Source organism: Impatiens glandulifera, chromosome 7 (assembly GCF_907164915.1).
Source record: "Impatiens glandulifera chromosome 7, dImpGla2.1, whole genome shotgun sequence".
Lineage (NCBI taxonomy): Eukaryota > Viridiplantae > Streptophyta > Magnoliopsida > Ericales > Balsaminaceae > Impatiens > Impatiens glandulifera.
Window position 1 is genome coordinate 27,660,607 of NC_061868.1, and position 16,666 is coordinate 27,677,272.

Sequence of the window (16,666 nt, forward strand, 5' to 3'; positions counted from 1 at the left end):
TTCCCTTCGGCACCCTTCTCTCGGTCCTGGCATTCCGTAATCATGCCACGACAGAAGGTCGGTCACTTAGAACTTCTCATTCTTGGCGCCCTGTCACACACCGACGACTCATTTTGGGCACCTCTCGGTCCTGGACCTCCGCAATCAAGCAAGACCTAGGCCACATTTTAAGGTTATAACAGTAGGAGACATAGGACTTTTAGTTGAGAAATGGGTTCCGCAAGCAAGGATCTTGGGGCATCCAAATGTTGGAGGATTTGTAAGCCATTGTGGGTGGGGTTCTACAATGGAGGCTATGTCATTTGGAATCCCAATCGTGGCTATACCCATGAACTAAGATCAACCGTGAAATGCGAGGCTTGTGGAGGAAATAGGTGAGGGGTTGGAAGTGAATAGAGATGATAATGGAGGGCTTAGCGGGGAAGAGATTGCAGAGTTCATAAGGGAAGTGATGGTTGGTGAAAATGGGAAGAAGATAAGGGTTAAAGTTGGAGAAATGAAAGACAAAATCAAAAGTAAAGGAGAAGAAGACATTGATGGTGTTTTGGAAGAATTGATCAGGCAATAAAAATATTAATGGAGAAAGAAAAGATTAATAACTCCTTAATCATATTTTAAATGGACAAGTTATAAGTTTCTTTATTAAGGTATGAATAATAGGTCAATGCTTGAAAAATATTATTGACTAATTTAATACTGTCCATTTTATTATTATTGTTATAGTAATTAATAAAGGTCAAGATAATTAATTATGAATAACCTCTCTAATCATTGAGTTTTTATAATTTGGAGCCATCACTCCAATTAGATAATCAACCCATTGATCTGTTCACCAGTCAAGTTCTTCTATTACTAATTTATCATTGTCTCTCTTGTTTGGAATTTGAGAGAAACCTTAAATTCAAAAATGACCGCTTCATTCATTCCGGGTTAAACACAAAGCGTATTTGAGGAAGCGAACAGACTTAGATTACTTCTATTTACAACATTAATAGAAGTGAAACAAACTTCACTCGATATCGTTTTATTCTTTTCTATAAGCAACTTAAATAGAAGTGAAGCAAACTTTACTCGACAGCGCTTGCTTCACTTATATTAGCGGCGTTAATAAAATGAAGCAAGAATCACTTTATAATGCTTGCTTCCCTTCATTCGATAACGCTTGTTTCTCTTCTATAATTAGCATAAATAGAAGTGAAACAAGCTTCACTTGATAGTGCTTGCTTTCACTTATATTAGCAACATTAATAGAAATGAAGTAAACTTCACTCGATAACGATTGTTTCACTTCTATAAGCAACTTAAATAGAAGTGAAACAATCTTCACTCGATAGTGCTTCACTTGTATTTATAACGTCAATACAAATGAAACACTTTCACTTTTTTTAACACTGCTAATAGAGTGAATCAAGTTTAACTCGATTGTATATAATATTTTTTTTATGTTCATTTATTTATAACAAAATGTTTTATTAATTTATTTATATTTATGTTATTAATTAAATTATTATTTACTATACTAATTATTTTTTATTAATTAAATAATCATTTACCATAATAATTATTTCAATTTATAAAATAAATATTTGATTTTTTTATAATAATTTTGATAAAAAAATGTTTTCGACAAAATGTGTTTCCGCTACGTCACTTCATCTTTGATGATCATTTCACATTAATCCTCATCTCTTCTAATTTCACTCTACTAAATAGTACGATTCCATCTAGAAGCATTTAGGTTTAAGCGAGTGACATGATTGTGGGGGTGTTATGCTAGTTCTCCTTTAATTATAAAAAAAATAGTATGATTTTCGAAATAACTCTATACGATTTGTCGTAAACAAGTTCCTGGTGAAGCAAAAACTTATTATTTCTTACCGGAAAATTATTTGACGATTTTTTGTAGCAAACAAACTCCTCTGTAGCTCATTACTTCACAATTTCGGGGTGAAAATGATACATTTTGAAAATTATTTGCACGTAACGAATTGTTTCGTTTTGTTTGGACAATTAACAAGATTTTATTTTGTTAATATTCAGGAACGAAACAATAATAATAATAATGATGAGAGATATACTATTTTTTTAATATTGTAAGTTGATTCTGTTTATAGTGAAATACACTCCCATGTGAATCACACTTCACTTGTATTGACGTTGTAAATATAGGTGAAACGCGCTCTCAAGTGAAGCACGCTTGACTTGTGTACTGATCAATAATAACACAATCTACAGCCTTCATTTTACAAGATTTTTTTTTATTTTTTTCAACTTCACCAATATTTCGCTTTTTCTATTATCTAGAACTAATAGTGAATATACGAGTTACCACCGTCAATTAAATTTTGATCAAAACAGTCAAATTTTGGAGAATATTTCAGCATTATTTAGTCCACATATCGGTAGAGAATTTAAGATAGAATAAGATGTCTATAAATTCTATTTAGCATACGCTAAAATAATTGGATTTGGTATAAGACACAGTTCAAAACATAATGATAAATCAGGTTCAATATTATATATGATTTTTTTTTGTAGTGAAAATGGTCAAAGGGGAAAAACAAAAGAGATGTTTATGTTAAATGCAGTCATTCTGAAATAAGGTTCAGTTGTGAGGCAAAAATGAAGATAAAAAAGGCAGATAATAGAGTGTTTAAAGAAGTGAATTTTCTTAGTGAGAATAGTCATCCTCTTGGAAGTCCAAAAAATCTCACATTTATAGATGTCATAGGAATATTTATGTATCTGCAAACTTACAAATTGAAATGACATCTGATGTGATAATCCCTCCAAAGGCATCAAATTCTCTTATGACGAAACAAGCAGATGTGAGTGACAATTTATGTTTTGTTCCTGAACATTGCAAAACTACTTGCGATCCAAAAAATAGAGATTGTATGATTGGAGATACATGGGTGGTGTCTTAGAATATTTACAGAAAATGTTATTTGAGAGTGAGAGTTGGTCTTTTGGAGAGGTATGTCTCCTACAAACACAAGTTCTTAAATTTTTTTCAAGAACTTTAACAGACTCATTGATGAAAGTATATATGATGAGTTAAAAGCTAATTTTAGATCAATTATTAGTGCGCCAAATTTATCCTACCTAATTGAGATCTTAAAGGATGCAAATACTATTTACACTCTTGAGGTATTCAAAATTTTGAACAACAATGGTTCATGTCTCACGACTGTGGTGTAGAAATATTTGAGGATGTTGATACAGACAAACTATAAAATAACCTCCCATAAAAGGAGATACATCATATAGTTATAATTCATAAAAATTGTGATAAAATTGAGTGTAGCTGTCAGATTTGATTTTGGTGGGATTTTGTTTGCTCATTTTCTGAAGATATTCACGATGAGAAACATCATTAAGATTTATACTAAGTTGATATTAAAAAGGCGGACTCTAACTAAAAAAATGGATATTTCAATGGTGAACATAATATGTTTTATCAATGTAAGATTGTTAATAATAAATAAGTTACAATAAGAGAGTCAAATAACAGTTGGATTTGCTTCCGGTGATGGTACCTCTATAAGTGTCAAATAATTAAATTGAAGAGAAAACTGACTCTGGTAAGAGAATGAAATGTGCCTTAGAGAATAATTCAAAGAAAAAGAAAAGCAACAAGAAAAACAAGCCAAACAACAATAATTCTGGTATATTTTAATGTCAACAACTATTACACTAACAACTCAAATAAAAGTTTGAGCATAGATGTTGATACTCCATTTAATGTACTTTTGTCATCTAAACTTTCTTGGGTAGGGTCGACAATGTTTAAAGGACCTTCACTTCACATTGCTTCTTTAAACGAAAGATCGTGAAATCTTTGAAAATTAAAATATATGCATGTAATTTTCATGTAAAATCATTTACACATTAATGTAAAATCATTATACCTTAGTGTAAACTGTAGTAAAAACCTACAACATGATTTACTAAAGTTTTTAAAAAATAAAATGTGATTAGAAAATTTGTTAAAATCATTCATAATTCTTGGTTTAATGTTCAAATACTACTTTTAATGGTTTAAAACTGAAATAAATACACGAAATACAATTTGAAATCCTTGAAAACTGAATTATATGCCTGTAATTTTCATATAAAATCGTTTACACATTCATGTAAAACCATTTATACATTTATGTATATATTAAAACTATCAATAATTTCTATGTAAAGGTTCGAATATCTCATATAAAAATTTGGGTCTTGAGTTTTTGGTTGAATAACACTAGAGGGATGGTGGTGTATAGAGGACATCAAATAGGTTTTTCAATTATTTGAAGAAAATTACATTTCTTCTTTCAAGGAAACATAGTTCCTGGTAGGATTTCGGTTCTTGGAATTGTTGCATCGCGTTTAAATGATGGATGCCCAGTGGGTTGCAACATAAAATCGAGTTTCGTCCGTTCATAATTCCATTACGAAATTTTCATAAATCATTTAATTATTTCTTATTATTATAATAGGTTTGCCTTTTTTTCTTTTCCATGATGTTTTTGAAGTCCACAAGAACACAGTTAGAACGCGAGCTTTCACTATAAGATACCATAAGCGTGCGAGATTTACTAGCATTCAACATTTTAAAGAACACAATTGAACGACTTATTGGTTTGCTGTTAATTATTCTCTTCTATGTATAATAATAACAAATGAAGATTACAAAAATGAGTTAGCGAAGGAATCTAATTACCTGAAATGCTAGTATTTTACTACTATGTGTATCATCATGTCTCCATACTTGTAAATCATGTTGAAATAAGTAAAACCTTTTCAATTGAGAATCTGAGAATTTGAATATTGACCATTTATGATCGTTTAGCTTATATAATCTTCTTTGGAGCGAGGAAATTGAGTTCTCAAAGCAACTCAATCGAACTAGCCACTTGTTCCGCCTCTTTACCTCTAATGGACCACGAGCTCTGGACAATTTGAATATTGACCATTTATGATCGTTTAGTTTATATAATCTTCTTTGGAGCGAGGAAATTGAGTTCTCAAAGCAACTAAATCGAACTAGCCACTTGTTCCGCCTCTTTACCTCTAATGGACCACGAGCTCTGGACAAGTGCGATCTGACATCTGAAATAAGATCCTCTTAAAGGCGACATCAATGTCTGGTATATAAATGCCTTAGTCGGGCTTTATATATCTCCTCCAACATTCCTTAATGTTGTAAGAAAGAAATCATTAGGTGTAAGATACTCAATACCGTTCAGCGTAGTAAAAGTAATCTCTGCAACCCATATTGTCATTGGATATATATGGTTCAATTATTTTTTTCAAAAATTGAAGGATGGTTGGTTGAGCGTTGTTGTTGTTTATTTTTTTTAGTCTTTGCATTTTAATTTATCTAGTTTTGTGTTGTTGTTTTAACACCTTCAAATCAAACTTCAAGTCATTATTCATCAACTAGTTTTCATCAAAAGAGCCCTTGTCAAAATTTAAAGCTTTTCATTTTTTTTTAAGTCTTATTCGGATTCGGGTTATTTAAATAACCCGGTTATTAAATGATTGATGATTTTGAGGTAGGTATATTTTTAGTATAAAGATTTAAAGTATTAATACATAATGATAAAATAAAAATAATAATTTTAAAAAAATAATATATTTTAATATTTTAGATAATGAATTGAATAATGAGATAAATGAGAGAAATAGTGATATGATATTTGAGGAGTGATAGGGTGAAGTTTAGTATAGGGAATAAGGAGGAATGGTGTCTCACTACATCACTCACTAGAAAAATTAGGATTTAGGATTTAGATTTTTATAAAACAATTGTTATTTTTTTAGCGTTTTGCGCCACGTAATTCCCTCTCAAATTCTTCCTTTCAAATTCTCTCCTCAATCATTTCTAAATAACCTTACATTTAAATAAGTTATAAGTTAGTTATAAGTTATAACTTTACACGTAATTATGTTTTTGGGTTATAAGTTATCCTGTACCATTTTTAATCATTCAGAACACACTTTTTAGATTTGAAATGAAGTTTGTGGATCAAACTAAATGAACATAAAAATAAAATAAAAAATATAAGTGTTCCATCCTTACACAAGTTTCTTAGTAGACATATGCTTCCAATTAGTCCTAGTGTATGTTCTTCAACCATAATACAATATATTATATTTATATTTAAGTTAAAAAAATATGATAAATAAATTTTAAAAGTATTATGAAATAAATTTAAAGTTATTTTTTATTTGAAAAATTAACATTATACTCCACCGCCGTAGTCCATACAAATACAAAATTATTTATTATATACATAAAATAGTAAACATATATAAATAAAAAAGTTTAATATAAATGTAAAATTATTTATTTAAAGTTAAATTTTAAAATATTTATTTTTATTACAAAATATATTCAATTTTATTAATATTAACACAAAAATAAGGAACAATGTTATTATTATTTTTATTTACATAATACTATTATTCATATGATAAGTTGTTAATCATTTTTTAAACTATTTTTATCATTTTTAATATACACAATTTTTTAATATTTTTTTTAGAACACATTTAAAATTTATTAGTAATTTATACATATAAATATAAAATTTTAATTATATATATTTTTTATTTTAAAAAATATAATCAAAATTTTATAGATTTTTTAAATAAGTATAATATAATAAAAAAAACACGCGAAACGTGTGGAAACACTAAATATAATGCGAAATTTAATGAAATGACCATAATAATTACATCATTTGGGGAAATAACCAAGGCCGGATAAAATTTAGAAAAATGACTCTTTTGGATGAAAATACTTTCGTGTCACGCGGCACGTTGGGTTATTACTTGACGCGACTACGTGCCACGTGACAGGGTATTTTCGTCTTTATACAGGCCCAAAGGGCCATTTTTGCAATGTTTATGAAGCGTTGGTCATTTTAAAAAAAAGCGCCCATCTCTTATAAAATGCGATGGCAAACTACGAACTGAACTGCGACGAAGAGGTGTCGCATTTCTCTTCTCTTCTCTTTAACCCTTATGTCCTTTATAGCTGATTTTTTTTTTGTTTAATTGATTCGCCTTGATTGAATTCAGATGTCGATGGGGTCCCTGTTGATGAGGTTGGATGCGGTGGTACGGTCTAATGTTGATTCGCCTTGCGGAGCGAGCGCGATTGTTGATCGCTTGATAGTTATCGATTGCGTCTCGAGGTTGGTTGAATCTCGTGGATGCGTCTCATGAACGTGTCTCGCGAATGCTTCTCGCGATCGCGTCTTGCGAATGCGTCTCACGACCTAAATTATGTCTCGCAACAATGATAAAAGTTTGGAATATTATTTGTTTTGATTTTGTTGTTTAGGCGATCAAAATGAGTGAGAATGATGGTGAAAGAATTGTATTTGTAACTTTGAGGACAACTTGTTTTGATTCTCTTGTTAAAACTGTGGACACTTCTCTTATATTAAGTCGTCAACATTCTGTAGTTTGTTTATTCATTCATAATCATAGAAAATGGATGCTTGATTGTAGATTACTTTACCTTCTCTTTCAGTATAGCTTATTATTTGAGATCAGTCATGCAAGTAAAACATTCATATTTTCCTATCTTAGTAATTTTATACTTTGGATATTCATGTCAAATAATTTGTTTGAATTCAATAATTAATATTACACACATTAAACCTCTTTATCTTTTAATTGTTTTCCATAAATAAATCCAAGAAAAATAATAAATTTGGGAGATTCAAATGAAGTGTCTATTACTCAAGCTTGGACATGCGTTTTACTAAAACCAAAATTTTCATTCAAACTTTGTCCAAGAGGGGCATTCTGTAGACACTCATTTTTGTTCCCCAAATTTTATTACTCTAAAAAGGTTAATAGCACTGGAATTAGAAATTGATTTAAGGAACAATGTCGTATCAATTGGATCCTAAAATAATTAATTGAGAAATTATTTTAAAAATCCAAGTGTTACAAACAAATAATTAAGGTGAATAATAGATTAAGGGAATTACTATCATTATTTATTAGGTATTTTGGGAAAGATAAAAATTAGTTGATCAAAATATATTTAAATAATAAATAAAATAATAATTAAAGTTTGAAAAAAAATTAATCTATTATTATCTATATTATTTTGTAAATATGTTGGATGTTAAAGTATAAAATAAAATACAAAATAATAAATGGTAAGTTGACTAATAATCAATATACTTATTAATGTTATTTTTATTTTATTTAGAGATATTTTGAAAATGCATAAATAAGATGTAATAAATATATATATGATTGATATTAATTTTATTATTTTTATTTTGCATTCCAATTGATTTATAAAGAAATAAGCCCAAACCTAATGAAAGGAAGCCCAATCCGAAAGAGGTCCAGACCACCAGATGAAATAACCCTAGTAGCTTAAGCATAATAATAAAAAAAAAGATTTCGTCTCCACCGACTTTTTTCAGAGAGAGAGAGAGAGAGAGAGAGCGAGGCTCTCGCAAAGATAAAGGGTTCATTTGACCGATTCCCGCCACCGACTTCCCTCTCAAGCCACGATCGGTAGATTTGGTATTCCGATAGATCCGGCGACTTCCTCCAGCCACGTCTGCGGTAGATCTGGTCTCCCAATGCCCGCCGAGAAGACCACATTGTCCTCTGATCTAGTCTCCGAAGATCGCATCGTCCTCTGATCTAGTCTCTCAGCCGAGAAGATCATGTCGAAACTAACACCGGATGTCTATAAAAGGAGATCGAGCAGACGAAGAGAGGGAGGGGAGAGAAAAAAATAAAAGGGAGAGAAGATATGGAGCACGATTCTTCCTGGTATTTTAAAGGATTTTCAGAAAAATCATTCTTCTCTTCCTGAGTGATTGTGAGTATATTTTGAGCGGTAGTTATTTGTTGATCATGTAGTTGTCGAAGAACAATTGATATCACTGTAAGTGCATTTTCTTTGTTGTTTTTTTATATATACATATCATTTTCATTGAAAGATCTGGAGCGAAATTACATGAATGTCTAAATATATATGATGTTGTTTGAGATGGGCAAATTAATCTTTGCTAGATAGATCTGTGAATATTATTGTAATATTTATTAGTTTATGTTGATTTTTGGTTGGATTTTGGCTACTAAATTCAAAGATGAACATATTAGATGTAAAGATGAACAGGGAGGTTGAAAATGAGTATCTGAAACTGAAATACTCCATGCCTGCTAATTAGTTTATAATTTATTCTTGACTGCTGTTAATGAGTTTATTATAGCCTAGTTTTGTTTTAAATATGCAGAGAATTAAAAGACAAAAAAAATAACTCAAACCATCTTATCACGATGATTTACTAAACATTTAGGTCTATTATTGTATTTATTTATATTATTTTTTATTAAATTATATTCATCATGAATAATTAAATAGTAACTAAATAATGAAAAAAATTAATTAAGGAAGTAATATTTAGGAAAGTTAAAATTTATTCTAGAATTAAGGATCAGTTTGGTCAGTATCTAATTTTTCATATTTTATTACTTTTATTTTGTTTTAGGGCTCTAAAAATCCTAAAACTAATTTTATGTATAAAATGTAAATTACTTACTTGATTATAAATTAATATTGGATACATGTCTATTAATATATTAGTGTTTGGCATGATTAGAAAAATGTCTAGACTTATGATTTAAGTATTATTTTATAAACTCTACTATATTTATATAATCTTTATGCTTCGTTTGTAATTAATACTTTGAACGAATTGAAATGATTATTAAGATATATCCTTAGCATTAAGATTTAGTACGGTAGAATCCAAAATGTCTAAAATGTAAAGTGTAATAATATTTTTTTTAACGGCCAAAATTGTTGAAGTAGAGACTGTTTTTTAATGGGCATGTGAGACATAGCTCCAAAAGCCTTTTTCACGTATAACCAAGCACCGAACTTTTAAAGAATTTCTTTTCAAAGGCGTTACTGTTTTACAAGCCAAATAATTTATTTTTCCTAATTTTATAAAAATTTAGGTGGTGACTCTTTAGTCACAAACTGGTTTTTAAACAATTCTCCAATTTGACTTAATTTTTTTTCAAATTTTTTTAAAGAGATTTTTATATTTTATATTTATTTCTTAAAAGTCAAGAAAATCATTTTTTGGGGCAAACGTTTTTAAACGCGTACAGCTGGTGTTTGCATTTTTTTCTCTGGCCTCGACAAAATTGAACATGAGTGTTGTTGGTCGAATTTCCGGATCTCAAACATCTTAGATAATTTACCTTTCATGGCACGTAGTCTCCACTTGCATGTCTCATCCAAACATTTCACATATCAAAGATATTTTCTTGACTTCTCCACTTTGAATTCAAAATGATTAGTCATCGCATATTTATATAGCATCAATTGTAATTCTTTTTTATTTTCAAACAAGGCACCGACTTCCAATACAGTTTCAGTAGTTAATGCCATTGCAAATGAGGGGTCTGTCGGTGATATGTCTGTCGGGTCTGTCGATGGTGTACCCAATGATGATATTCTTGCACTAGATGGTGTACCCATTGATGATCTTCTTGCACTAGTTGTTGTACCCATTGATGATCTTCTTGCACTAGTTGGTGTACCCATTAATTCTCTTCTTGCACTAGTTGGTGTAGGTATTGATGTAAAGAGTTATCTTTGTCTTCATTTTGACTTTCAACAAAGACATCCGAGGGTACAACTTCTAGTACAATTTTTTGAGTAAGTTGTGGTGGTAGTATACTTTCTTGAGTTGGGTATGTAAGTAGTGGTATCTTTTTTTTAGTAAATTGTGACTTCTCTACTACAGAGACACACGATGGTCACACAGTTCGACCCAAAATGAAGCGTGATAAATATGTGTTCAAATCCTCATCTTCATCAATAACAACAGGTCTAGGATTTGTGATACGTGGAATATCATACTTGACTTACAGCACTAAATCATATATAGATTTCTGCACGTTAAGTCTATCATAGAGTTTGTCAACTAATTTGGCATACCGAGTACTTTGGGGGTAAATCCAATGTTTTGATTGAAGAGGCATCAAAATACAATATTCCATCAGCATTAAATTTCCACTCTCCATTATAGAAAACAAAAACTTCGGTTGCAATAAAAAACATTATTTAGAAACGGGAAATGGATAATTAATACTGTGAAATGGAAGGCCTTCGCGAAACGGAAAGCCCTTCGCGAAACGGGAAGCCCTTCGCGAAACGGGAAGTGACATCGGATAAATCCTAAACAACAGTGATTCAAAGATGCAAAAACTGAACAATAATAAACTTGATGTATCATAGGATAAACGTACCAAGTGTAATAATGCTCGTGCTCTTCGTGGAGCTCATTGTCTGTAGCCGTAGCCGCCGATCACCACCGCCGCAGCCGCCTAGTTTAGAGAGAAGGAGGAGAAGAGCGGGAAGAGAGAATGAGAAGAAAAGAAATGAAAAAAAAAGAGGCGAGGTTATATTAAATAGTAAGGGTATTCTGGACTTTTCACACTTTTCTACTTTGCAAAACGCGAAGTCCCTTCGCATGACGCAAAAAAGGGTATTTTCGTCCAAAAAAATTAAAGTGGTCACCAGAGCAATTTTATTTAGCCGGTGACCACGGAGGAAAATACCTCCATCATTAGGGTCATTTCATCAAATTTCCCAGTTGGAGTCTCTATCCCTAATTTGAGTATGCGTGTCTTAGTTTTCAAAAATAATTAAATTTTAACCATTTTATTAGAAGAATTTTATTTCTGTTTTAAAAAATTTATAAAGAAAAAGTAAAATTGTAAAATTATTTTATATTTTTCAGTTAAATTATTTCTTAAAATTTTACATTTATTCATAATTATTAACCTTTATCTTATACTAGTAAAGTTTTTGTACATTTGTAAGGTTAAAAATAATTTTATCGTAACCATTTTGTCGACAAATTTTTGTAAATCATGTAATATATTCCTTAGCCAACTATCTATTCTTTACCGAACTTCATCAACTCACTTCGGTCATCCACCAATTCTATTTTCACCCTCTTACAAACTCACTTTTGTTAACCAACATATTATATATTACCCAACCACCTCCCCTTTCTCGAGCTTTATCAATTTATTTATGACAAATAACAATATTATTTTCACCCACTTATTATGTAGAATGAACACTTAACCATTACACCACTGAAGATTGTTGATTTCTTTTTTATAAATTTATGTGTGAATATATAATTGATAATACGAATTAAAAATATTATTAGTTTAATTATTTAAAATGTTGGAGTTATATTATTAGAAATGTCATACGTTAATCAATTTTGAAGGTTCATTTTAAAATATAAAGTGATATTAGTCTAGTTGTTTAAAATCTTAAACTTATATTGTGATGTTTCAAGTTCAAAACTTGTGTATATCATATTTTTTATTTAATTTTTTAAGTTTATGGGTGGGCGGATCAACCCACGACCCGACCCAAGTATTTATTTAGTCTCACATACGTATCCAAATTGTGATCTCTCGACACGAAAAGTCGGACACTTTAAAAATTAAGCATATATATATTTGTATAATATTGATTTAAAAAATAATATTAACACAAAAAAATCTAATATTTTTTTATGATAATTCAACTAAAAAAATATTGTGACAATATTTTGAAGATTCTTCACCAAGATTTTAGTGTTGACCTAGTTTGTGCTTATTTAAATGTGCAATCAAACATTTTAAGAAATCAAACATTTTAGAAAGCTGAAATTTTTGACTTGAGAACATTGTTTTTAGTCCCAATTTTGTATATGTTAGGTTTTGGGAGACCGAAGTTTATATAAACTAATATCATAACTATAATTTGTATTGATGTAATCTGTATATTAATCTTCTCAATAATACTCTTTTCTTTGATGGACGTAGCCAAGTTTAATTTTTGATTAACCACGTTAAAATTTGTATCATTCTTTATTGTTTATGCCGTCACTCGTATTTTAGTCGCAGCAGTTAATAATACAATTAAAAATGAAGTTTTTGTCGGGCCATCGAAGGGAGCAAACACGTCACACGTGGGATCAAAATTTTGATAAGGAGAAGCACGTGGATCAACATTTGTTAACATACATGGAGGGAGATGATGAATCACATGGATCAAAAGGAGAAACACCTGGATAAAAATTTTGTTAACATGCATCATTGTAACATGTACGTGGAACAAATGATTCAAATATTGTAACACGTTTTCAATGTAACCCAAAACTGATGTGATCAAAAATCCCAAAGCAATAAGTTTGAATGATTTATATATTTGATGTGGAAGAAGCCATTATTAACAAATTCAATTCATCTCTGATTCTGATTAAAAAAAGTGATCATATGGAGACGAAGAAGCCATGCTTGAATGTTGTAATGGTCCCATGGCTAGCCCATGGCCATGTCTCTCCTTACTTAGAGCTTGCCAAAAGACTTGCCGACAGAAACTTCCGAATCTATCTATGTTCAACTCCGATCAATCTGAGCTCCATCAAGAAAAGGGTCACACAGAAATACTCTCAATCGATCAAACTCATCGAATTCCATATCCCATCTCAACCCGACCTTCCTCCCCATTTCCACACAACAAATGGCCTCCCACTTCACCTCAACTCAGTTCTCAAAAGAGCCATGTTCAAGGCCAGCCCATCTTTCACCCAAATCATTAAAACCCTGAAATCGGACATACTCATTTACGACTTCAACCAACAATGGGCATCAATAGCCGCAACAACAATCGGGATACCAGCAGTTCCATTCATCAGCGGTAGCGCTTCCGCCATCTGTTATATCTTCCATACATTTATGAAACAGGGCGTTGACTTCCCTTATCCCGTAGTCTTGAATCTACGGGGAACTCACTGGAACCGAATGATTCAAGAAATGTTGAATACAACTCTGAGTGAGCAAAGTCAAACTGAAAGTGAAAGTAATATTCTTATTTTCATTCTATTTAGTTTAAATTTCAGAACTATAATAATATATTTCCAATAGGCATTCCGCTCTTTAGTAGAACCTGCGACATCATATTCATGAAGACGTTTGGAGAATTGGAAGGGAAATACATAGAGTACGGATCAAACCTACTTGGAAAAAAGATAGTCCCCACGGGTCCTCTGGCTCAAGAACACGGAGACTCCGAAGATAACAGCGAGATCATGGAGTGGCTTAACAAGAAAGAGGCATCTTCAACAGTTTTCGTATCATTTGGAACAGAGTCCTTTTTGTCTAGAGAAGAAATAGAGGAAGTAGCAAAAGGGTTGGAGCTAAGTATGGTGAATTTCATTTGGGTGCTTAGATTTTCCTTTGAGGAGGAGGACAAGATTTCAATTGAAGATGCACTGCCCAATGGCTTTCTTGAGAGGGTGGGAGATAGATGTCTTGTAGTTGAGAAATGGGCTCCGCAAGCTAGAATCTTGATGCACCCAAATGTTGGAGGATTTGTAAGCCATTGTGGGTGGGGTTCTATAATGGAGGCCATGACATTTGGAATTCCAATTGTGGCTATACCCATGAACTTAGACCAACCAGTGAATGCGAGGTTAGTAGAGGAGATCGGTGTGGGGTTGGAAATAAATAGAGATGAGAATGGAGGGCTGAGCGGGGAAGAGATTGCAGAGTTTATAAGGGAAGTCATAGTTGGTGATGAAGATGAGAAGAAGATTAGGGACAATACAAGAGAAATGAAACACAAAATCAAAAGTAAAGGAGAAGAAGATATGGATTGTGTTGTGGAAGACTTGTACAAGCTTCACAAGAAGAATATTCATGAAAAAAACATGGATTAATTGTCGAAGCTTATACATATTTCTCATACTTTTGAAATGCTTAATTTGTTTTTTAGATTATACAATTTTATGTCATGTTATATTAGTTAATCATATGTACTTAGTTGTTATAATTTTTTTAATATTTTGTTAATTATGTTCAGGTTTGTCTCTAGGTAAGCTCGGCAAAACCCTTGGACAAAGAGATTAGGATATGACCACCCATTAGAATCTTTTTAATTAAAAGGGTCATTTTTTTGCACTAAAACTTAGTGTTTTTTTTTTATATAAATTATTAACATCATTTATTTAAGAAACCTGCTGTTAGATATACTTAAACAATGAAAGCCTATTTATAGTCTTATAAACATGCCCAGTTTGTTTTACATGATACATAACTAGAAAATGCTAGAAATCGTAAAATATTATTAAAACTTTTTTTTTAACTTATATTAGTACGTTTTTGACCTACTACTACTTGTGGATGGGCAGCCCCACCGGACTGGCACTGGGTTGAACACTTCATGTCTTCACAAAAAATCACACTATAAATTGAATATAAAAAACCATTTAGACTAACTCAAGTTATTGTTTAAATAGTTAGGATAAACCATTTTTTACTCAACCCTAACCCGACTAACTCAACCAAACTGATATATTGATGTTGACCAGACACAATTAATATGACATTTTTCAGAGGTCCAAACAAATCACGGCAAAATATGAGCAAGAATGAATCACACAAATAGGCATGGCATGTAGCATGTGGTCAGCACTTTAAGTAATTTTTTTTACCAAAGATATCTAATGGCTAATTTTGTTTAAATTTTAAAAATAGTATGTAATATATACCTTTATATAATTTATATCTTATATTTATATAAAATTGTAACTAGTCTTATTAGGTACAATATTTTTTTTATATCACTTAATTTTTAATTTCTCATTGTACTCTTTATTAATATTATATATAACTTATTATTATATAATATATTAAATATATTTTATTTAGTTTTAATATTATTATTATATTTAATTATTTTTAATATATATATTTTTAAATAGTTCAATATTTTAATTAAAAAATATTTATTTATTTATTTTTATAATGATGATTTTATTAATTATTAATTTATACATTTAGTTATATTATAAACAATAATTTTATTTTATTATAATTATTAATAATATTTAAATTAAATAAACATAATTTATAGTTTATATTATAATTATTTTTTATATGTTAATTAAATTTACATTGATTATTAAATAATAGTACAATAATTTATAATAATAAATAAATATAAAATAATAATAATAATAATTAATATTTTAAATTAATATTTATATAATTTATAATACATTCTTATACTATGTATCAAACACAAAATTATAAACCATATACAATTTATACCATTTCTTATAATTCATACCAAACATCAATAACTTATACAATTTACACTATTCTATATTATTTATACCTCATTACAATTTATACATATATACAACTTATACCCTATATAATTTGTACCACGTACCAAAATCTACCATATAATATAGTATACATAGGTCCAAATAGTTGTTTTTAATTATTATCAACAACTAAATAATTGTTTAAATATATATATATATATATTTAGTCTTGGTTTAAGATTTTTTCAAAATAAAAAATTGTAAAAACAAATTAATTTTAAATAATGTACAAATTATTAATTTATAGAACATATTTATTTTATAAGATTAAGACGGTTGTGTTTGTAACTATGCGGTTATTAATCGGACAAAAAAAGTTTAATAATTGGTCACACTTAAAATATGTACATAAGTTATTAATTTATTAAATCAATTAGTTGAAGCAACATCCTACCAAAGTAGGCTCTCTTGTGTAGGTTAACATATTTTAT

The 16,666-nt window shown here is 30.0% G+C and overlaps 1 protein-coding gene across 1 annotated transcript; it reads left to right on the forward strand.

The window, feature by feature from the left end:
• Positions 1 to 13,338: 13,338 nt before the first annotated feature.
• On the forward strand, positions 13,339 to 14,783 carry LOC124909668 (beta-D-glucosyl crocetin beta-1,6-glucosyltransferase-like). Its single transcript, XM_047450326.1, has 2 exons — positions 13,339 to 13,924; positions 13,990 to 14,783. Exons 1-2 carry the CDS (start codon positions 13,339 to 13,341, stop codon positions 14,781 to 14,783), a joined length of 1,380 nt encoding a protein of 459 aa, XP_047306282.1.
• Positions 14,784 to 16,666: the final 1,883 nt, after the last annotated feature.